This window comes from Malaclemys terrapin, chromosome 8 (genome assembly GCF_027887155.1).
Source record: "Malaclemys terrapin pileata isolate rMalTer1 chromosome 8, rMalTer1.hap1, whole genome shotgun sequence".
Taxonomy (NCBI): Eukaryota; Metazoa; Chordata; order Testudines; family Emydidae; genus Malaclemys; species Malaclemys terrapin.
Window position 1 is genome coordinate 81,507,245 of NC_071512.1, and position 23,686 is coordinate 81,530,930.

At 41.9% G+C, this 23,686-nt stretch overlaps 1 protein-coding gene across 3 annotated transcripts in view; it reads left to right on the forward strand.

The window, feature by feature from the left end:
* Positions 1-17,753, forward strand: part of MCOLN2 (mucolipin TRP cation channel 2) — a 41,394-nt gene extending 23,641 nt beyond the window's left edge. For all 3 annotated transcript variants that reach the window (XM_054036451.1, XM_054036453.1, XM_054036452.1), the window contains exons 8-14: positions 4,455-4,570; positions 5,830-5,979; positions 9,127-9,228; positions 9,347-9,469; positions 12,902-13,108; positions 14,941-15,059; positions 17,140-17,753. In XM_054036451.1, the coding sequence (XP_053892426.1) occupies positions 4,455-4,570; positions 5,830-5,979; positions 9,127-9,228; positions 9,347-9,469; positions 12,902-13,108; positions 14,941-15,059; positions 17,140-17,176 (854 nt within the window). In that variant the 3' untranslated portion in view covers positions 17,177-17,753. The remainder of the gene's footprint in view (positions 1-4,454; positions 4,571-5,829; positions 5,980-9,126; positions 9,229-9,346; positions 9,470-12,901; positions 13,109-14,940; positions 15,060-17,139) is intronic.
* Positions 17,754-23,686: the final 5,933 nt, after the last annotated feature.

The window sequence follows — 23,686 nt, forward strand, 5'->3', positions numbered from 1 at the left end:
ACAGACAAAAATACAAGTGTGAACTGTGGCTATATTCAGAAATTAATGGCTAACATGTCAACATTTTTAGCAACATTACTGAAATGCGTGGACACTAGGGCACCATTAACCAGTAGATAATATAAGCTATAGAGGAAATGATGCATAGGAGTAGTCGTTGCAGCACACTGTCTACTGTGTTATCTAATGTCCTTTTTAAATGGTTCAAGCTTGGGGCCTACATCCCTGCCTTTGCATTACTTTTTCTGACTCTGCTAGTGTTCGCACCATGTCCCAATTCACTCTCCTGTTTCTACTTGTGATATTGGTGTTTGCTCTTTATGCCCTCTCCCATGTCAGTAACAAAATGTTAGACCCACTTTTATTTAACATCAGTATAGTGAGAAGTAGTAGCCTAATAACCACAGATCAGATCCTCCCATCTAGCTGAGCTTTAAGTCATTTTTATGGACCCTTTATCCTGAGAGTGATCTGAACAAGTTCACAGCTCTAGGAAATAGAGCAGCTTGCCTATGACCCCAAGGTGCTGTTCCTGCATATGGGCATCACGGGTGTAGGAACACCGAGGCCACCCCCCTGCACTCCGAGGATATTAGTCTGACAGTGCAGTGAAAATCCTTAAGGGACAGGTTTATGCTATTTTAGAGATGGATTGCTTAATCAGCGTGAGCCCGAAGAACTGTTTCAGAACAGGAGTAAAGAATCATAGGACTGGAAGGGATCTTGAGAGGTCATCTAGTCTAGTTCCCCAGCACTCATGGCAGGACTAAGTATTATCTAGACCATCCCTGACAGGTGTTTGTCTAACCTGCACTTAAAAATCTCCAATGATGGAGATTCTACAACCTTTCTAGGCAATTTATTCCAGTGCTTAATCACTCTGACAGTTAGGAAGGTTTTCCTAATGTACAGCTTAAACCAGGGGTCTCAAACTCAAATGACCACGAGGGCCACATGAGGACTTGTGCATTGGCCCGAGGGCCACATCACTGACACCCCCCTCGCTGCCCCTGGCCCAGCCCCCACTCCACCCCTTCCATGAGGCCTTGCCCCTGCCCTGTCTCTTCTCCACCTCCTCCCCTGAGCGCGCGGCTCCCTGCTCCTCCCCCTGCTCCTGGAAAGTGCTAAGTGCCACCAACAGTAATGCACGTCATTCAAAGGACAAAACATGCACTTAGTTAGATTTACTTCTGTTAAAGCTCCCCCCCCCCCCACTGCACTGGGCTGCACCACCACTCCACTCCTGCTCTGCCTCTTCCAGGGGTGGCAGGTTTGTAGAAATTTTGGTGGTGCCCAGAACCTGCCCCCCTCCAAACTCCACCCCCACCTGCCTAAGGCTCTGGGAGGGAGTTTGGGTGGGGGGGGTCTGAGGTGCAGGCTCTGGGATGGAGTTTGGGTGCTGGGTGCAGGCTCCAGGCTGGGGCAAGGGGTCGGGGAGTACAGGCTCTGGGATGGAGTTTAGGTATAGGAGGGGGTGCAAGGATGAGGGCTGTGGGGCTGGAGATGAGGGGTTTGGGGCATTGGAGAAGCTCAGAACTAGGGCGGAAGGGAAGGGGAAGGGCAGCCTGTCCTGGCCATAGTAGTGGAGGGGGGCACTAGGATCCTGCGGCAGCAGGTGATGCTGGAAGCCGGCAGAGCGGAGTGGAGTCAGCATGAGCTGCAGGCTCCGGGGCAGTGAGGGGGCAGCAAGTGAGCCCAGGGGACACTTGGGGAGACGTGTGGGGTGTGTGGTTTTTTTGCAACAGTGTTACTGTTGACTCACACTTAGCTTGCAATCCATTATAAACTCAGATCCCTTTTTGCAGTACTCCTTCCTAGGCAGTCATTTGCCACTTCGTATGGGTGCAACTGATTGTTCCTTCCTAAGTGGAGTACTGTGCATTTGTCCTTATTTAATTTCATCCTATTTACTTCATAACATTTCTCTAGTTTGTCCAAATCATTTTGAACTTTAATCCTATCCTCCAAAGCACTTGCAATCCTTCCCAGCCTGGTATTGTCTGCAAATTTTATAAGTGTACTCTCTATGCCATTGTCTAAATCGTTGATGAAGATACTGAAAAGAACTGGACCCAGAACTGATCCATGCAGGACCCCACCCGATATGCCCTTCTAACTCGATTGTGAACCACTGATAACTACTCTCTGGCAAGATATACCACATCTACCAGTTCCCTCCTATCCACAGGGCTTGTTACCCTGTCAAAGAAAGCTATTAGATTTGTTTGACATGATTTGTTTTTGATAAATCCATGCTGACTGTTACTTATCAGAACTAAATTTGGAAATACTGTCTTTATTTGACATTTAAATAAGTATGTGATTCTGTCTTAGATATTTCTAAGGTCTAGGTCGATGGACTTGGGATCTTGTAAAAGATTTTTATTCCATCAGTTGTTTTTGTCATTTCACTATTTCAGACAAGTAGTTGAGGCATGTAGGTTAACTGTTATTAATCTACCCTGTTTGTCCTGCTGTGTCCACATGATGCAATAAGCAGTTGGCCCTGCTTGCTGATGTAGTAATCTTGAGACACATGCAGACGGATTGCATAAAAGGGGTTATGCCATGGTCTGTTGCTTCTCTGACAATAACAGACATGTTGGTGACTGCTTACTCATTTTAACCAGCCTGTCATGTCACTGGGTTCAGGAAGTCTTCTACATAGCAATGTACATATTTTTCAAACAGTCAGTAAACATTACTGTGTCTTCAGATCCCAAGATCTTGAGAGTCTGTTTTTGTTCATATTTTTCTGAAGCTCATCAGCTTCCTATCTGGAGGGGTGAAAAGAGTTTAGAGGAGGAAGGCACAGATGTTTGCTAATATCTATGGATACCGAGACTTGCAACTTGTGTGCTTTTATTATTAATGTCTAAGCAAATCATTGCTACCTTCTAATGAAGAAACAGGTCTGCTTAACTCGCTTCTGTAAAAGTATCAAGATGACATAAATATCCCTTGCTATAACCTACCTAGTGATGGATTTAACAAGACTCTGCCTGCAAGGGAAATTCAAAGTTTTAAAATTAGGTTTTGACCATTCTGTTTCTTTGAATGAGCTTAATACATTAAATTGAAATTCTAGCCTGGTCTTTTAACCAATAATAAATACCCAAACTCCAACACCTATGACACCTTTATTCCTATACTTCAAAATAATTCCTCTTTGACTACTTGAAGCCTGTTACGTCTTTAAAGACTTTATTAGAAGCAGTGAATGTTCCCTGCTTGTTCTTTTGATGATTCTTACAAATAAAGAATGGCATCCACATTTTATTTCTATCATTAAGCTTTTGTCTGATCACTTTAGAAAGTGACAATAGTACTGAAGGTTCCACTTCAGAGCGAGATTCAGTATGACAAAATAATATAAACACATTCATTAATGGTGAAGAAACAGGGCCATCACAATTACTATACAGGGCTGTGGTATAGTCAATAGAACTTTGTTCCTTAACCAGGATCCCCACAATGTGTTCTCCTCCTTGCCAAATCTTTGCTATATTTGGTATAGTGTTATATTGGAACCCAGATAATTTTGTGTGTGTGTGTGTGTGTGAGATCAGTTCTTACAATGGTGTCTCAATTGGCCACGATTTGTACTCTACCTGCATATTAAGTAGTTGATCAAAGAACACAGAGTTAAAATACTCCTGCATTATAAATAATTGACTTGTTTTGCTCTGAACTCATTTTTATTTATTTATTTATTTACAAAAGCTGTTTAAGACCCTGGATCTACCAGAATACATAGATTTTTACAAAATCTATTTTTAATTCTATATATGTGTACAGAAATTGAAAATCCATCCCTCCTTTGCTTCCCTGTAAAGAACTAAGTTCAAAGAGCTGCATATCTCCTTGGATAAGCTATAGTTTGTCGCTTACTTCTAGTGCTGTGCGTGGAATACTGTTTGCATACCACGAACTGCTACAGCAGCTCTCAGTTGCAACTGGTGAAATGGAGGCTTCTAATTGCAGGTCTTCATTGGTGACCAGCCTTTTGGTAAACAGTGTCAATGGGTCAAATTCTGCCCTTGCTTATGCAACTTCAATGAAGTCAATAAGATAGCGAGATTTCTCTTGCTCTGTGAGCAGAATTTGGCCTGTACATGAATTATTAATTTCAAATAGTTTAAAAAGAAGAAAAAAATCATTTCACTTTCAGGGCACAGCCCCACAAACCCTCTGCATGTAATACCCAGTGATTTGAGTTACAGACCTACATGCAGGAGGCTTCTAATGTACTCAATATGTATTGATTGTATTTTATATACCTTATTTCTATAGTGATATGACAGTATACCAAGTGTTACAAAATTTGTCATAATAAATTTGCAGAGAGCTTTTATTATATAGTTAGTTTTCAAATGCTTATGAAAAGAATTCTGTGCCAGAAGGAATATGTAAAGATCTAACTGTTTCCTATTGTACTTTTTTTTTTTTTATAGCAGTTCAGAAAAACAGTCAATATATTCTGGTTTTTGATGGATTTGTCATTGTAAGCTGTTTTGCTTCCCTTATACTCTGCACACGATCCATTATTCTTGCTCTGAAATTGCAAAAAGTAAGTATAACCTTGTCTGCCTTTTCTCTCTGCTTATGTGTCCATTCGCTTTCCATATTTTAGTTCCACTAGGCAGTGCTATGTTTTGGATTATCAAGTATATCAAGTGAATCTGTTCTAGGAAAATTATCTCTCCGAGAGTATATTGCATCTGTATTATATCCAATCTGATATTTCTAAATTCTAAATTAATGGAGATATCTCCTAGAACTGGAAAGGACCTTGAAAGGTCATTGAGTCCAGCCCCCTGCCTTCACTAGCAGGCCCAAGTACTGATTTTGCCCCAGATCCCTAAGTGGCCCCCTCAAGGATTGAACTCACAACCCTGGGTTTAGCAGGCCAATGCTCAAACCACCGAGCTATCCCTCCCCCTCTTTTAGGAAAGAGGTTAAGTTTACTGTATGCTTGTACAGTACACAATGAAGTCTCAGTCCTGATTGGAGTATCTGCATGGTACTGTAATACAAATACGTCCATTTCAGATCCATAGGTTAAAATTCTGGCCCCACTGAAGTCAATGTAGTTTTGCCATTGACTTCATTTGTGCCGGATTTCACCCCAAATCTTCAAGTCCTTGTTTGTTTAAAGTTGGCAAATCATACACCCTCAAAATCCAAATATGACTGACTTTTTTTCCCTATAAGGCTAAAAAAGCCAGATATTTAAATGCTCACTGGGTACATTCCTGAGCGCAAAGGGCCTCATGCTTTTTGTGTCATGTTGTTGCCCCACCCTCCCTGACACACATGTAAGACACTGATATGTTCCGTACGTCAGGGAATCTCTTCCTAAATGTGTACACGGGAGAGGAGAAGAGAGCACAGGATACATGATATCCAGTTATCTTAATCAACATACTGTCTTTGTAACCGTCAAAAAGGTAACGGGACCTAGTTCAGCAAAGGGTTTGTCAGACTTTGAGGGATTGAGAGAGCAGTGCTGACCCATCAGTAGGGGGGACAGGAGAGAGTCTGTGGATTGGCATGAAGGATGCAGAAAGTAAAGTTAGTAATAATGCAGTAATGATAGCAGTCGCCCTTTACAGAGTTGTATATGAATGTCCCATAATTCTTTTCTATTGATATTGCTAATACTGCCCATACATTATTTCTACAGTAGTTGCTAGTGCATATTCTTCCAACAGACCCAACTTAAGTACTCTACTTGAGCAGTACTCAAGAACTGCAGCACCTGTATGAGCTTCCTTTTTACTGGAGAAAAGTAGGTTCTGTAACCAAATCTCTAAATGTTTACTACAGAGATTTGTGAATTTCTTCCTGGAAAAGTACAAACGCCATGTCTGTCATGCTGATCGTCTGGAGTTTATAAATGGATGGTATGTCCTGGTGATTATCAGTGATGTGATGACAATCATTGGATCTATAATGAAAATGGAAATAAAAGCCAAGGTGAGAGTTAACCCATCTTCATATTTTCTTCACTCTATTTAAGCATGCTTTTAATTAGACTAATGCAAGGAAAACCAAAGTTGTGACCAATTAACTCTTTTGCCACAGCAATTTGGTTCGGTCTCTCTTCTTTTGGTAGTATATTCCTCTCCATCTGTACCTGTCTTTTGTTGTCTGTTATCACCGGAATATGAGTTTTCTCTCTGTCAGTGGCACCAACTCAGTTCAGTCAAACTGTGGAGGGTCTTCTGCCCCTTCAGTCTTGGAACTCACGTTTTCCTCTTGAGTACCAAACCACTTTTTTTATGGCCAAAACAGTGGTGCTCAACAGCCAAAAAGGAAGGTCCATGAGCAGCATCCTTTGAGTCAAATGCCACTGGCAGGAAGGCACCTACTGTATGTTATGTTTAGGACCCTACGAAATTCACAGTTGATTTTGGTCTTTTTCATGGTCACAGGATTTTAAAAATAGTCAATTTCACAGTGTTAGATGTTTACATCTGAAATTTCACACTGTTGTAACTGTGAGGGTCCCGACCTAAAAGGGAGTCCTGGGGGGTTGTGGGATTGCCACCCATACTTCTGTGCTGCCTTCAGAGCTGGACTCCTAGCCAACAGGCACAGAGCTTCCTGCAGCTGGAAGACGTTCCCTGAGGTGGTCTGGCCCCTACAGGGGAAGAGGAAGTCCTGTCCCTCCCCAGCCTGACCAGGGCTAGCAGCTGCAGCCCGGCACACGCTAGAAGCCCCCTTCCCTTATAATAGCTAGATTTCACTGGGGAGATCAGATTTCATGGTCTGTGACCCATTTTTTGTAGCCGTGAATTTGGTAGGATGCTAGTTATGTTAAGTGGCTATCATAGGCATAACTCCACACACACAAGTGCACAATACTGACACTGAGCACTTCTTTCAATAAGTTTTCTTCTGCAATCCCTATTTCTGTAAAACAGTTTTCAAATTAAAACAAAAACCCATAGTATTTTTCTTACATTATTTACATCCTCAGCATTAACAGGAAACAAAATACATCTTTTATAATGAATGCAATATAGGTCATAGTCTTCTAAAAGGACATCCCTGTATAATTTTAAGGAAAGCGAATTTACGAAACTTATATGTGTATATTGCATCTGTAAAACTACATTTAAAAAATGTAGAAGCTATAATATTTATAAATGGTGTGTGTGTGTGTATAGCAAGCTATGCTCTATATAATGTAAGTACACAAAAAGAATCTGTCATTAATTTGTAGAATTATGGACAAACAAAACTTGCCATATAACATAGGATGGCAATACAGAACACCTCTAAGTGCAAGACGCAGCATTTAGGCCATGTAATGTTAAGTATCAAACAGGCACAACAGACCTTCCTACCAAAGCTGAAGGAAAGAGCTATATGAATGGAGGAGTGGGGAGAAACAGCAGTCACTTGTGTTCTTTAAAAAGTGCTTAATCCAACCAAGATGCTATAGTAGCCATAGAATAGAGTCTAGACAGTAATCTTGCCTTAATTCCGCGTGTGCGTATGTGGAATTTGTTCATGTAGATAAGAGAGACACTTTAAAGCTGCAGTTCAGCAGCAGCCTTCAGATAGGGAGGGAGGAAGAAGAAGAAATGGAGAGACGTGGCTCTACTCCTGGAGAGTCCTAAGGTGAGGCATGGGGGAAACAGGAAGGGTAAACGTGGGTAGAGGAGATTCTCAAAAGGGTGGAGCTGCTTTTTCAGGGAGAGGGATGGTTCAGCATCTCTCATTTGGGGTGAGAGAAGTGTTGCTCTTTGAGCAGAGAGTGGGGCTCCAGTAGCATTCACTCAAAAGATCCCAGGATCTCTTGAGAAGAACTGATCCCAGTCTGCCTCTCCATAAAATTCTTGCTACAGTAGAATCTGGAAGTCCATTCCATTCCATTCCATCTCATTTATTTGGCTTCTGTTCCTGAAACTGTTGCTGTAAATAGCATTTTTTTTTCAGTCACATCTACAGGTCCAGATCATTGCCTGCATGTGGTAGGCACTGTACATGCACCACGCGCATAATAAAAAGGTGGCTCCTGCCCGAGAGGGCTTAGCTAATGAATGCTGCCCATTATTCTTTCCTTTAAAAACTGATGGTAACACACTGCCTAGATTGTGCTCTGAAGAAGAAAATCAAGAAACATTCAACAAACAGGAGTCTCCTCTAAACTGTCCCCAAACAGCAGCTTGTGGGAATGGGAACATCTCTGCTGTAATCCACTTTCTTAATGGACTGTCAAATCTACAAGTATAGCAGTGTCTGTCGCCACACACTGATCAATCTGTCTCGGTTACAATAAATATGGTTTTATATTTCCAGCAGTTTTTTTCCCCACAGCCCAACCATATTTTGTGACAAAATTTGTGTAATCACATGTACCAGTGTGTGTGTCGGGGCAATCTGGGAAAATGTGGGCCAATAGATCATGCTTCCCACACTCTAGAATGTCCTACTGCACAAGTAGCTGGGAGGAATAAGCATTGGCCAAATCAATTACACAGGCACAGTAAGGCAAGAATAAGTTTTACAAACTTGCTACCAACATGTGTCAGCCTCGGCCTGAAGAAAGGGCAATGAGCTACTAGCTGATGTGATTATGAACAGTATTAACCAAGTGTGTGGGCAGAAAGCCTGTGAGAGTTGACCATGCCAGCATCTGGTTACAAATTCTGTTTAAGGTTGTAGTATAGACAGGGCCTTAGTCATGAAGTCTCCCTCTTATTAATTGTGAACCAGTGCTTAAGTAATGAATGAAAATTAGTTTCCTATTTTTAATCATATGGCAAACAATGAACTTCCTTGAGAACTTAATTTTGAAACTGTCTATTGTAACCAAAGTGAAATCCACACAACGCTTGCAGGCTTCATGCAAATTTCTTTATGCCTTTGTGCACCTTTGCCCATCTCCACAATACCACTGCCTCTCTGTATAAGGCATGTCTCCTGAGCAACCATATTGGCTTGGTGTTATGTGACTATGTCCGTTTGGCACTAGAATTCAACTGAAGCCACTGAAATTTTAAAATCTGACCTAAAAAATTTTCATGTGCCATCCTTTACCTGCATAGTCTTAAACTGCAATACCTATCAACAGGTGTTACTTCACTCACCTGCCTTTTTTGCATTCCTCAGAACCTCACAAGTTATGATGTTTGCAGCATCTTACTTGGAACATCGACTTTATTTGTTTGGGTTGGAGTCATCAGATACTTAGGATATTTCCAGACATACAATGTAAGCCTAGAATCAAATATTCAGTAGTTGAAACTTATTTTAGTTCTGTTGTTTTTATTCTAATTTCTTTAATGTGTATATTGTCCTCTTTCTCCTCCTCTCCCCTGTCCCTTTGCAGGTGCTCATTTTAACAATGCAAGCATCATTGCCCAAAGTTCTAAGATTTTGTTGTTGTGCTGGGATGATATATCTTGGCTATACATTCTGTGGCTGGATTGTATTAGGGCCTTATCATGAAAAGGTATGTAAGCTCCTCTAAATGTGCATATATAATCATTCCATACTCCGAGTAAGCGCTATCATTTGGGGGAGGATATTCCTGCTTCTTAAGTTTAAAACCTAACTCAACCTTCGTTATGAAGCCATAACAACAGCTTTGTTTTATATGTTAAACTCTCACTGCCTTTCCAAACACTACACTGAGGATTTTCAGAAATTCCCCCACTGTTGTTCTAGGGCTGGTGTGGCTCCAGCTCTGCTGTCAGTGGTGGGCACTCTAACATAGCCTGGGCACTGATACTTTTCACCCCCAGGTTGCCTCAGCAGGGTTTTGTATTACTCATAGCTTTCTCCAAACCTTCCTCTCTGGGTGAAACTTGGCACAGTTGATCTTGTCCCAAATATAGGGTGATTTGGAAAGTTTTTAATCAAAATCATTTGTATTTTTTTTTCTTTTTCAATGTAGATGCAAAATATTACATATACTTTTTTCCTGTATTCCAAACCAAATTTTTGTGCCTGCATAACTCAAAAATGTGGGAAGCTAAAGGCTTTAGCATGTTTTATAAAGCCCTCTGCAAAGGAAAGAACAACAGTTCAAGTTTAGAGAAGAGACTGCTGTTATGAACATTTAGAATTTGCATATTTACTAATTCTCATTAGTAATAAGATGCATTTATTTATCCTTTGCTTTTAATGCATTTTAATTGATGACCAAATACTTCCTAAAAGCTTCTAGAATTTTCTGCAGAAATCCCATAATACCCTACGCATCCGTCAGATTATACCCTGGGGACCTGTCCCTTTTAGCTGACACGTTGTAAATATCACTTTTACCCGAACTGTCAAGTAGCAAGCATCTAACGATCTGAGTAAGTGAAAGAATAGTCCAATGAGATGGTTGACTATTTATGTTGTCAAAACTTGATCTTGTATGATTTTCTTGTCATTAAATGTTATGGCTCAGCTCATTTTGTTTAAGGCTCTATCAACTTGTCTCAAATCTCACTAGATGGCAGTATTGTACTGCATAGAACAGCCTATTCTAGTCACTTGCTTTACCATCTGTTTTTGTGGCAGCTGACTGGCTGCACACTCAGTCTGCTGTACAGAATTAAAAGGAGGATACTCTCATTCTGTTCTGAATGCTGCAAACTGCAGCCCAAAATAGGAATGACTTGATTCTCATACATACTAACTAACCAAGATGGCCACTGCAAGCTTTGTGCACAAAATCCCGTAATGCTATCTAGTGGTTGTACTAGTTTGATGTCCCACCAACTTGACACTCCCAGAAGCAGCACTCCCTGCTTGTCAGTGAAATTTGCTGTCTCCTGAAGTGTAGTGCAAAGGTAGGACATGCAGGCAAGCAACTTCATGTGAAACAGTGAGTAGCAGAAGATTACTACTTATCTGTCCTTCCTTATTTTAAAAATAAAGTAGTAAGAGAAACAGGACAGTCCTCCCACAAGTCATCTTGAATCAACTACCATCTATTACATCAGCTACAGACCTTGCCACTTGGAATTGGGTGGGGAAAAGTACTCTACAGATTCCCTCTTAATTTTTTCATGAAGAGTTTCAGAATCCCTTATATTTCCACCCAGCCTCTCTCGGGCCTCATGTAGTAGAGAATCTCTGCTCATCAGGGAAGAGATGGATTCTGCTCTTTCCATGTGACGACTACAAGGAGTGACAGTGAGCAAGGTGAAGCCTTCCTAGCTGTTTCTTTTGCTAGATGGCTCACTGAGCAGCCCTGCCAGCTCAGAATCAAGAGCGCTGAACTCGGATCTCTAGATGGCACTGGTTGACCACTCCATGTTCTAAAATCACCCTTTCCTAATATCCCTTAGAGCAAATTTGTCTTACTCCTTCCCCACACGTCATAGAATACATAATCATAGATGTGTAGGACTGGAAGAGACCTCAAGAGGTCATCTAGTCTTCCTCTTGCCTCGACTGCGCTGAGGCAGGACCAGATATACTTAGATCATTCCTGGCACATGTTTGTCTAACCTGTTCTTAAAAACCTCCAGTGACCAGGATTCCACAACCTCCCTAGATAACTTGTTAAAGTGATTAACTATCCTCCATAGTTAGAAAGATTTTCCTAATATCCAACCTAAATATCCCCAGCTGCAAACTAACCAGATTATTTCTTGTCTTACCTTCGGTGGACCTGGGGAACAATTGCTCACTATATAACAAGGTTTTATGTATTTGAAGACAGTTACGTCCCCTTCAGCCTTCTTTTCTCTATACTAAACATGCTCAATTCTTTCAACCATTCCTCATAGGTCATTTAAGTGGGAATTGCCCATATATAGCATTTGATCTTCTCTGAAGACATGTTTGACATGGCATCAGCCAGCTACTCTGAATGCCTGACATAAATGCTATTTACTTTGGGTTTCTGGACTATCCAGCATTCTTTTTGACCCAGAAAATGTAAAACTGTGGGGAGGTTTTGAGAGTAGGTAGAGTTGGTTAAGGCAAAGTGAAAAGGCAAAATAGGAGATTGCCTAGTGGAGCTTGATATAAGGCCTGAACCTGCTCGCACTGTCCCTTGGTCTTTAGCTATTGCTGTGGAGGGCCGTTGGCACCCAACCCACTGAATAAAATCTTTATAATTTGCCATACCTATTTTTCTTGCTGCTATATTGGGATTTAGAAAACCTTTTATCATTCAAACCTAAATTTGGGTTCAAATGTACCTGATAATTTGTAAGATGACCCCCAACTCCTTCACCAAATAATGGAATGAGAAAATATAGCTGGAAGATATTCATTCAATCTCAGTATTTTTGTTAAAGAGAAGTATGGTCTATAATTTCGCCACAGAAAGGCTAGAGGAACTGTAGTGGCTCTACTTGTCCTATTTCCCCCAAGTGCAGAAAAAATTAAACAGATCTTTACCAATGTGCTGCTGGAAGGGGATTTTAAAAAATTGGGGGATCAGAAGACCTGGATTCTGTTCCCAGTTCTGTCACGTACTCATTTTGTGACCTTGGTCACTTAATCTCTCTATGCCTTAATTTTCTTATCTCTAAATTGGGGATACTTTTCCGCATGCATAATACAATTTGAGACCCTCTAATGAAAGCATTAAACATTAGTGGTGGTTGTTTGTTAGATGCTTTAACCCCTTGGCACCTTTCCTACAACTGATGCCAATGCAAAACACTCAGGTACATATGGAAAAGGAATTATCTCTGCCTCCCAAGCCAAATGATCATGCCAGTCTTAAATGTATGAAATACACAAAAGAGAGAGATTGTGGTTGGGGGAGGGTTTTTTGGTTTTTTTGCGGGGGTAGAGGGGCGCAGGAGAGTAGTGGCTGTGTTTAAAAAAATTTGTGGGAAAACTGTTAGTGAAAATGTCTGTCTTTATCTCCTTTAACCTGACTGTAGGTGGTGTTCAGGTTCTAATGTCAGTCTCTTTCAATATTGTCTAGTTTGAAGATCTGAACACAGTTGCTGAATGTCTGTTTTCTTTGGTCAATGGTGATGACATGTTTGCAACATTTGCTCAAATCCAGCAGAAGAGCACCTTGGTGTGGCTGTTCAGTCGATTATATCTGTATTCCTTCATTAGTCTATTTATATACATGATCCTCAGCCTTTTTATTGCACTCATTACAGACTCTTATGACACCATAAAGGTAAATCATTTTGTCTTTAGTGGAATTTTTCCTTCTAATCAATTATTTAGCATGCTTTCATGTTAGTTAAACCATAAAGGTGGACAAATGGAAGCTCTCTTGAGATATTGACTGATTATGATGTATGGTAAAGATATTCAAAGCTTTTAGCTTAAGATCTGGTAAAAAATGGAAGAGAGAATTTCCCTTAAGTGATCTCCACCCAGGCATTAGTTTAGAAAACTTACTTAAGGTATCACACCTCCCCCTGACCCTCAATTTCCCCCAATTTATTCTACTGGCTGTATTACATTTGGGTCAGAATAGTGACTTGAGTGGGAAGTGGGGAAATATATTAAGCTTAAAATCATTGAATGCAGTTGCTTACAGCTAGAGAATTCTTTCATGGAGTGCAAGAGTGTAATTGCAGTATCAAAAAGTCTTGCTGAGGCCGGGAGAGAGTGATGTTTGAAAGATGTCTGGGGGAGAAGGAGGCAAGGGGGTAACCCATTCAGTTACAATTGCTTAGCAGTACAGATTTGAATACCTCTGCTCCCTGTGCTTCACAGAAATTACTGGCTCAATAATTAGTAGGGTGTGTGGTATGAAAGAGACCCACTGAGTCTAGTACTAATGAACTGCTAGATAGAACCACTCTATCCAGTTCCGGTGAAAAATGGAGTGGAATTAAAAATATTCCCTTCTCTTGATCTCTTCCCTGCATTATTGCCCCCCATTAGTATTTTCTGTACATTTCTAATCACTTGTATTTCTACATACTTAAGTCCTGGTGGTTAGAGTGATCAGTGAGAAGGCTGCATCCAGTAACTTGCCTTTGGCTGTTGTCTTTTTGTTTTAGTTCTCATGTAAATACGTGTGCAGCATAGTGGTAAATTGTTAGTGGCAGTACACCTCTACCCCGATACAACACTGTCCTCAGGAGCCAAAAAATCGTACTGCGTTATAGGTGAAACCGCCTTATATCCAACTTGCTTTGATCCACCGGAGTGCGCAGCTCCCTCCCCCCCAGAGCACTGCTTTAACCGTGTTATATCCGAATTCATGTTATATTGGGTCGCGTTAGATTGGGGTAGAGGTGTATGTGGACCACAACTTCCTAGGACTCTGTTTTGCAAGTTTCTCTGTATAGGATTGCAGTAATTTTGTTGATATTCAAAGTGAGATGGGATTGCTTCTGTTTTTTCTCTCTCTCCCCTTGCCTCTAATCCTCTCATGTGGATCCAGTGGTTTAAAGGAGAAGCTGCTCCGTATTCAAAGATTCCAAGGCCAGAAGGGACCATTGTGATCATCTAGTCTGACCTCCTGTATAACACAGGCCATATAACTTCCCCAAAATTCCCAGAGAAGAATCGGTTGATTTTCTGTTTTATATAGCACTTCCTCTGAATGAAAAGGTTGACTAAACTTCTAAGTGTCTGCTGTCTATCTCTGCTTCAAAGCTGTTGGTCTTTAGAGCTTGGGATTTTTAATTTATGGAGAACTCACTTATTTATGGTGAATATGTAGGAGAAAAAAAATCAACATAAAAACTGTGAAATAGAATCACGCAGGAATGAACTGGGTAGTTATGCAAGTAACATGCGAAAAGGAATAACTGAATAATGTCTTTTCTTTTTTCAATATGTTTCCTTTAGCTCATTCTTCTGTTCCCACGACCACATTCTCCTAGCCTTGCTTTGTTTGCTGCAGTAGTGACAGTTTGATTCATCTATTAATCTAGATGTTAGAGCTGATAAAAGTGTGGGAGAGCAGTGTAGAATGGAGGCAGGTTTAGAGCAATGACACAAGGAATGATTTTTCATGCACTGTAAATGAGGTGTCCTGTTTTTCAGAAATACCAGCAAAACGGCTTTCCAGTAACAGATCTTCATGAATTCCTTAAAGAATGCAGTAGCACAGACTATAGCAAAGAACCACAGGCTTCCATGCCTTTCATCTGCTGTTGTAGGAGGTCAGTATGGCAGTGCGATTCCATGAGCTATATAATTCTCATAAGTACCCATGAGGTTAGCTGTCTGTTGGAAAGTATGGGTTTCACTATGGTAGGCACGCCCAGAAATCTAACTATAGCATGTTCAGACTCTTAAATATATTTATCCCTTTCTGTTGTATTTAGCATTAGAAAATAGCTAATTTGTTAAGGGGAGAGAGCAGGGAAAGATACCTTTTGAGTTTCACTGTAATCGTTGTAAAGCCCTCGGAGACCTACAGATGGAAAAAAAACTATATATATATATATATATATATATATATATATATATATATATATATATATGAGAGAGAGCATCATTAATATTTCTAAAGGGGAGAGTTGTGCTGATCAGGTCAGGGAAGTACAGAGCACTGAAAACTGTTAGAGCAAAGCTAGGGTCCAAGACCATCTTGACTTCCAGGTAGGAGATCTGTTGGCAGGTAGCAGTAGAAGGGCACAAGACAGAACTTGTTCTTTCAATTTAAGTGACCCTCCCTCATCCCAAACCTTGAGATTTGTCTGATTAAACTATTCCCAGCCATCTCCCCTCTAGTTTAATGGGAGCATTTCCCTGAGAACCTTGGCCATTTCCACTGAGCTGCCTGGAAGTGCCCATCATTATGAGCAGGGCCTGTATTTGGACCATGTGGATGGGACTGGAAGGTATTAATCTGGTTCAGACCCCTATAGGGGTTAAGGGGCCAGTAGCAGGCTGTCATGTTCTTTCTCCTGGGAGGGGGAAGAAAAGGAGTAGGGACCATTCATCCTATAGTACCAAGCTCACTCCCACCTCTTAATCCCTGCTAAAGTGGTAGGTAGATGGCTGTGGATTCTGACTGCTGGCATTGACAACTGTAGCAAGGCCCTGGTGGCAATGGCATTGAGGTTTATGCACAGCAGAGTTGGAGGCAGATGGAGCCTGAGGGAGTGATGTAATGTGAGGAGTGTAGCAGAACTGGGTGATCAACTGACCTGAACTAGTGTGGCAAATCTTGTGTTCCTAAATGATCAATAACAATGGATCTTACACAGTAAGGTTCTTGTGAACCACAGCTTGCTGCTTTTGATGTGCCCCTGGCTGAGGCTTAAGTGTCTTTTAGTTGAGAAAAACTGCTGGCTTGAGGGGAGCGGAGAATAAAAGAACATCTAAATCTCCAGATAGCTGCTGTGGACACTTCAAAGGTAGGAGGTACAGTGAACTTAAGTGCAGCTTCAAACCTACTCTCTAAGGCTGCAAGCGGACTTATAGATTCTTCTCTCCTTAACTGACTTCACTGAAAGAAGGAAACAAGTTCAGCTTCCACGGCAGGGGACCTGCAGCTGGCTTGAAACCTGGAACTTCTTTTGGGCTCAGGGACTTGAGTTATTTGGCTTTCCAGCATTTCCGGTGCACTTGTTTGCTATTGGTTAGCAGAAACTAGTTGGAGCTGGGCATTGAGACACTGAAGTAGGAAATTACAAAACACAACAGGGAACGAGGGGGATTATCTCCTGCCCCGGAGGTAGGGAGCAAGGCATGTTGCTGCGTTTACCAGAATGGGCAGGCTTGCAGTACTGCTGCCCAGTGAAGGGCATATTTTCTTAAACTACACGCCTCCACATGTCTTTAGTTGAGCATGTCAGTCAGGGGAGCCCTAAATGGTATAACAAGTTCTGACTGGTGGATCTGTTGTCTCAGTTGTGCGGCTTAGTCATTTTTAGCTCTTTCTGTCTTCCTGAACATCTGTCTGGCTGATAGATGAAAAAATAAATTGCTTCGACTTCAGTCTAATCCGAGATTGCTAGTGACCACGGTAAATTACAGGAACCTAATTGATTTCATGATTACTTAGCATATTAGGTTTTCTTGCAAAAGGTCAATCCATAAAAAACCTGTTTGCTTTTTCTGAGAGCATAATTAAAGGCAAGGGGTATAGGTAGATCCTTCTTAATTATCTAAGAGATATATAGGAAATTCAGCATGGTTAACTTTAAATATACCAAGGATTTTATGTTGCCCTTATTAAGTACAGAATTTAAAATTACCAACTTTTTTTTTCTCTCTGACCCCTTTTTACAGACAAGGAAGTGATGACAACTTGATACTTATTAACTGACAACCTACTGCTGAAATTCACTGCTCAAGAACGTTCAGAAGGAACAAACTGCTGTGGAAAAACAACCCCCCAAATTTCAAGAAGATCTGTCATTTGGGGCTATTTCCTTGTAAACATTATGACCCTATTTAATTAGGTAGTTTGGGGAGGCAAGCAGGGCAAAAAGCTGCTAATGGCTGGTGTCAGCTGGCTGACCACATTGGAAGCTCAAAAGCTACCTTTATTTGGACTAGAATTATGAAGAACTGATGACGATTCCCACTCTGTGTTCTACTGTCTTAGTCCTGAACCTGAGAGACACTGTCTGTGGGAGCTCAGCACCTTCTTCAGATCAGGCCGCAAACTAACCATCTGGTTCTTAAATATTTATATTAAGGAACATATTTAAAAAGAATTAAACACACTTGTTTTTAAGTAGAATGTTGAATATTGCAATTATTGGTAAGGAGTGTTTCAGGTCATTCATTTAAAGTGATGTATTGGAAATGGAGATTGTAATTCTTATTTGGCATAAAACATGATTCAGTTGCTTGAAATAAATTTGTGTAATGCAGAGCTGCACAAAAATGCAAAATAATTGATGTCTTCATGTGCGTTAAATTGATTGAAAACTGTTAAGCCATTTATATATCACTAAGCTTACTTACCAGATCTTGTACGAAACGGAAGCAATTTGTAGTTGCCCACTTCCTTTTGTATTCTGGCGGTGGGCTTACTCCATTCTATCAAATCTTCAGTGTGTATGATAGGCACATAGTATATTTGGGCACTTCATCACATTACTTATTGGTAAATAAGTCACATATGGTGTCAATGGAAGCTTTCACCACAGATATCACACAAGAGAGAACTTTTTAATGAAAACCCAGCTAAGTTCTGCCTGGTTTACCCTTCAGGTTTGACATGGTAGTTCCATACTGAATAAATCCCTTTTAAAAGTACATTACTTGGGGCACTGACTTACTGATGTTTCTGTTCCAATCACATGTTGAAAGAAGGAGAATATATAGTGTCACATTCAAAGATGGTTCATACAGGCCAAGATTTTCAAATGGTTAGTGATTTTGTGTTTATATGAGTGCCCATCCTGAGACACCTTAAAGCAGCCTGATTTTTCCGAGGGGAGGGTTCTCAGCACTTTCTGCAAATCAGGTTTCTAAAGGTGTTTCAAGTTTGGTACCTAAAAATTGAGGCATTCAGAATCACTACTCCTGAAAATCTTGACTCTAACAGCTGTTCCCAGATGAGATGGATTACTGCTTCAAGCATCTTGATTAATCTGAGCAAGCATACACTGCCTAATGGCAAAGGTGGTTAGTCACCAGTTAGGAAGACAGTATGTTCTGATGATCAGAGCAACAAACTGGGACTTGAATTTTCTGCATTCTGTTCTTGGCTCTGCTATTGAGCTTATGTCCTCTTTCCCAGTGGGAAGGAAAGTGCTTACATCTGATGTAACGGGAGTATTGAGACCCCCAAAAGCATTTGTAAAACACTCTTTGAGAGCCTTGGATAAAAGATGCTATTAAAAAATGAAATGTTTTATAGGCAATGGGCACTTTACTATGAAGCTGTCTCCCCCCAGTTAGACATACCATCCTCTTTGCATTAAAAAGCTTTGTTACTAAAATAGCTTCATAAAGAAGTGCTAAAATCAATATTCAGTGTATGGAACTTCTAGTTACTGTTAAAGTTCTCAAAAACAATAACTCATGTCTTGGTGAGAGCCTTTAAATATGGTCTAGCGAGTTAAGAGGAAATTTTGGCTTTGATTTATTTACAAATAGTTGTCAGCCGAAGGGTGAAACTGCTGAGACTGTTAAATGGTGAATACATTAATTCTGGGGCTGGGCAGCCTAGACACCACATTTTCTATCAGAAGCACCTTGATTAAATAATTCCTGAAAATATGTGTTCCTTTGTACAAAGATGGTGTTACTGCAGGATGTGTTGCCAAAAAATCAAACCAAACCTGTTTTTATATTTTTTGAATTACTGGTAACTTGCACAGCACTTTATGAACATATCAGGTGAGGCGATACAGGATAAATTCTACGCTCAGTTATGCTGTGTAACTGGAGTGAACTCCCTTGATGTCAACGGAGTTGCACTGGATTTACTCCTGTAAACTGGATTTGAGCTACTGCCCCTCCTGGAAATAGCTTACAATCTACTGTTGGTAGAAAATGAATGGTAGCCGTGATGGTCTGAACCCAGGTCCTAACGACGGATGCTCCTACGGCAAACCCATTACGGGAATTAGAAAAATAGATTGATTTATTAACTTTACTCCTCACTCTGCAAAGCACCTTATGGAAATAGCTTTATGTAGCACATTCCATATTCACTAAGTTCTGTTCCTCCTAAACTGCAGGCTGGCACTCTGATCACAGCCCTGAAAGAATTCCTCTCAGGCTGTGGGAGCTAACCCTGTTGCAGCAGCATTCGCAGCTGGACCTTCCACTGAGCTACATTATCCATAAGTGCTGTGGATGCTGGTTGTGGGGAGGAAGGAGAGAGAGTCGGGGAGGGTTTGAAAATGAGCATAACCAAAATCCTGAATGCTTTGCTGGCCTATTCCTTATAGGCTCATCACCATAGAATAGAGAATTTCATTGCACCACGCATGGCCAGCTCCAGGCACCAGCCACCAAGCGTGCTTGGGGCGGCACCTGGAGGGGGGCGGGGCACTCTGGCCCGAGAGCGGGGCCCCGGCCGGGCTCGCCGCCCTCCCCTCTCCCCCCCCCACCCCCCCCGGCGCTCCAGCCGCTCAGGGAGAGCGGGGCCCCGGCCGGGCTTGCCGCCCTCCTCCCGGCGCTCTGGCCGCCGGGGAGAGTGGAGAGCCCCGGCCGGGCTCGCCACCCTGCTCCCGGCACTCTGGCCATTCGGGGATTGTGGGCCCGCGGCCAGGCTCGGCGCCCTCCCCGGCCGCGGGGGGCCGGCGGGTGGCTTTTTTGCCTAGGGCGGCAAAAAAGCCAGAGCTGGCCCTGGCACCACGACCCCCTTTCGATAACAAAAATTACTACATGGCCCCAGGAGGGGGACCGAAGCCTAAGCCTGCCTGCACCCTGCCACCCTGGGCAGGGGAGCAAAGCCCAAGGGCTTCAGCCCCGAGTGGAAGGCCTGTAACCTGAGCCCCACCACCCAGGGCCAAAGCCGAAGCTCTAGCCCTGCTGCCCGGAGCTGAAGCCCTTGGGCTTCAGCTTTAGCCCTGGGCCTCAGCAAGTCTCACACCAGCCCTGGCGACCCCATTAAAACTGGGTTGCAACCCACTTTGGAGTCCAGACCCACAGTTTGAGAACCGCTGCCATAGAATGAGGGCATTGCAGTAGAGCATTAAGTAACATGCCAAGTGTCTGTCATGTAGTGGTGGTGGTTTTCTCATCCTTTCCAAATGGGGAGCAGAATGTGTGGTGGAGTTTTTTGTTTTTGTAGGGTTTTTGGTTTTTTAAATATATATGTTGCTATGAATTTGTTAGGGAAGGCAAGGTCAAATTATATACAACTTTCTAATATGTCTTTGGCATTTAAAGACTGAATTTAAAAAAAAAAAACTGATCCATTTGTTGTACTACTGATGACAGTTGTTGCCATATAAAGTGGGTAAAATGATCCTAATGTGTGATCGTTCTGGCCTCCAAGCCCCATCTTATCACTCCTGCTACTTACCTGCTTGTGCTCCTCAACTCATCTGCCACACCAAACCCTTCTCGTATTCCTGACTCTAGACCCTTTCCCACCATGCTCCTGATACTTGGATTGCCCTGCGTGATTGGCTACCTTCTGAGCATCTCTTATAAGTACAGAAATATAACAAACAAAGGTGGGTTGTTGGGTTGGTTTTTTTTTTTTTTTTTTTTTTTTTTGGCTCTGTCATGCTGGATTGGGAAGACATGTAGGCTGGTTCTGGACATATTCCTGCCTTTGAGAGAGAAATTATCCAAATTAATAAGATTTCATACCTTACTTTTAAAGTGTCCTGAAAAGGAACAAAAAAAACTGGGCTTGTGCCTGATTGCTGTACGTCTTAAGGCATCAAGAAGTAGCAAAGGGTGAGTTTTTAAAAAATAAATCCTTTTTTCTGCTTGCTTTTTATATTAGAAATTCAGATCCTGGCTTTGGCAGACTCTGATGGCTAGAACAGTAGTGCAAGAGTTGCAGCACAAGAGCCACGAGAGTGTAAACTAAACTACTGGGGGGGGAGGGATTATTAGCCATACCGTGTCAAACTTCATTTTAACACCTATTTGCCATGATTAGCACATTAAATATAGGAAGCGTTACACATGCAGCCCTTCAATGACAGTGTTCCGAGCCCTCAGTAAACATCGTTTCTACCTTCCAGTAGTCTGCTAGCAAAGACCAGACTTCACATTCCTGAGTTTAAGGTAAGAAAGCCACACAGAATCATAATTTTGTTGTTTTGTTATTTTTGGGCCTTCTTTATACATCAGAAAGATGTATACAAACGCCACAAGGCCAATATTTAAAGCAGTACTTTACAGGCTGAGTGTGTGTTACACCACTACTGTTAATTGCAGGACAGTAGCCCTCATGATAATCTTACCAAGGCCAGCCCTATGCTTAGAAGGCTTTGCCTGGATACGGATATTGGTGTACTATGCCAGCAAAGTGCTTCCAGTGTAGACCTGGCCTAAGGGTGTCAACAGAGGGTTATACCAGAATAACTGTCCGTTTAAATTCAAACCTGTAGATTATACTGAAAAAGTTTCCTTTGCAGACAAGGTCTTATTCTCCAGCAATGGTGAGGTAAATACTGAAGAGGTGTTAACAGTAACTTCTGCAGTCTCCAGTGGCCTTGGCTGGCAGGTGAGTACATTGATGGTTGCGAAGCAGGATGAAGTGATGGGTTTCTCTAGATGTCTGTGGGTGGGGTGACAAGGTGTAGGTATCCATATTTAATTGTTCCTAGTTGGGGAGGGGGTGCTGGGCAGTGTATAGTTAAGAAGAACGGCAGCTTTCTAAATTCCTGGTTTAGTAAGAGTCTGCATTTGGCATTTGATGATGTAGTTTAGCATTATTGGGGCTTTTTGTTTTGTTTTTTAAGTGTACTTCTAGGATTAAAATATAATGGATGAAGTCGTCATAATGTAGAAGTAAAATGCCAATGATCCTGAAACAGCAAGCAAGTTACTCTCATCCATTACCAAGCAAGGTAACATTATCCCAAAGCTACTTAGGATGTTACTTAGAAAAACAATAAATAATTAAAGTTAAAGAAATGCATAGGGTTTGGCATACCACTCCAAAGCAAGGAAGGGCAGTGGTAGGACTGAAAGCTAGCACCTAGATATCATGGTGATTGGTGATCTACAAATATCAGCAAGAGATAAACTTTTTAGCTCACTGCATCATGCCCAGGTAGGACACTATCTACAATGAAGTGTTACATTGTCCTGGTGGACAAGGAATCCATGTGCTCAGATTTAGAGTCTTTATGTGGTGGTTGCTGTATTACCTCATGTTCTATGCTGATGGCACAGGTGTAAATGGGACCTTTTATTTAGAATTAACCTATATTCATGTCTCAGTGGTGGTCGGTCATGAATCATGACATTTTTGGAAGCAGAGCACAATTTATATGGGCTGTAAACAATCTTTTACATGAAAATCTCCCTATTCCTCACCTTTCTGAAGGAAGATGTCTTCATGCTGCAAATGAATGGTCTGCTCTTTTGTTTTGGCTTCAGCAGGGTGGACTATAGAACTGGCAGCTTTTGTGTAAACTTCCCCATTCATCTTATGTCTTGCGTTAGCAAACTCCTAGATTTCTTTGGCCCCCAAGCCTCTGCTTTCTGTGCAAAGGGGGGAAGAGGGGTGCTAATGTCAGGGTGCCCCCTCTCCCTGCTTCTTTACCCCATCTCCACAGAGCGAGCGGGGATATGACACGACAGGGCTCAGGACAGAGGGCGCTTACTGGCAACAGCTGCTGTCTCAACTTGCGATCTACTTAAAAAGTCAGTGTACTTAGAGTGGGGTCAGCATACTTAAAGGGGCAATGCGCGTCTCTCTCTCACACACTGTGTGTGTGTGTGTCTCTCTCTCTCTCTCTCTCTCTCTCTCTCTCTTACACACACACACACACACACACACACACACACACACACACACACACACACACACACACACACACCACTCCCCTGGCACTTTGGAAAGTGGAGGGAATGGTGCGCGCCAGTGGAATGGCGTGGATTCATCATGTTCAGTTTCCACAGAGAATGTTTGCAGCCACTGCCATGCTGTGTCTCCTCCCTCCATTCATGCTGCCATGTAGAGTGTGAGGTTACATTAACAACGTGTTAACCCTTGAGGACTCAGCTGAGTGCTAGTTCATCATTTAGCAGTAAGGCATTCCCAGGAAATATCCCACCCTCAAACTTCACCATCTCAACCAACCTTCACAATCGCTGTGTACAGTATTAAATTGTTTGTTTAAAACTTATATACACACACACACACACACACACACACACACTATATCTGTCTGTC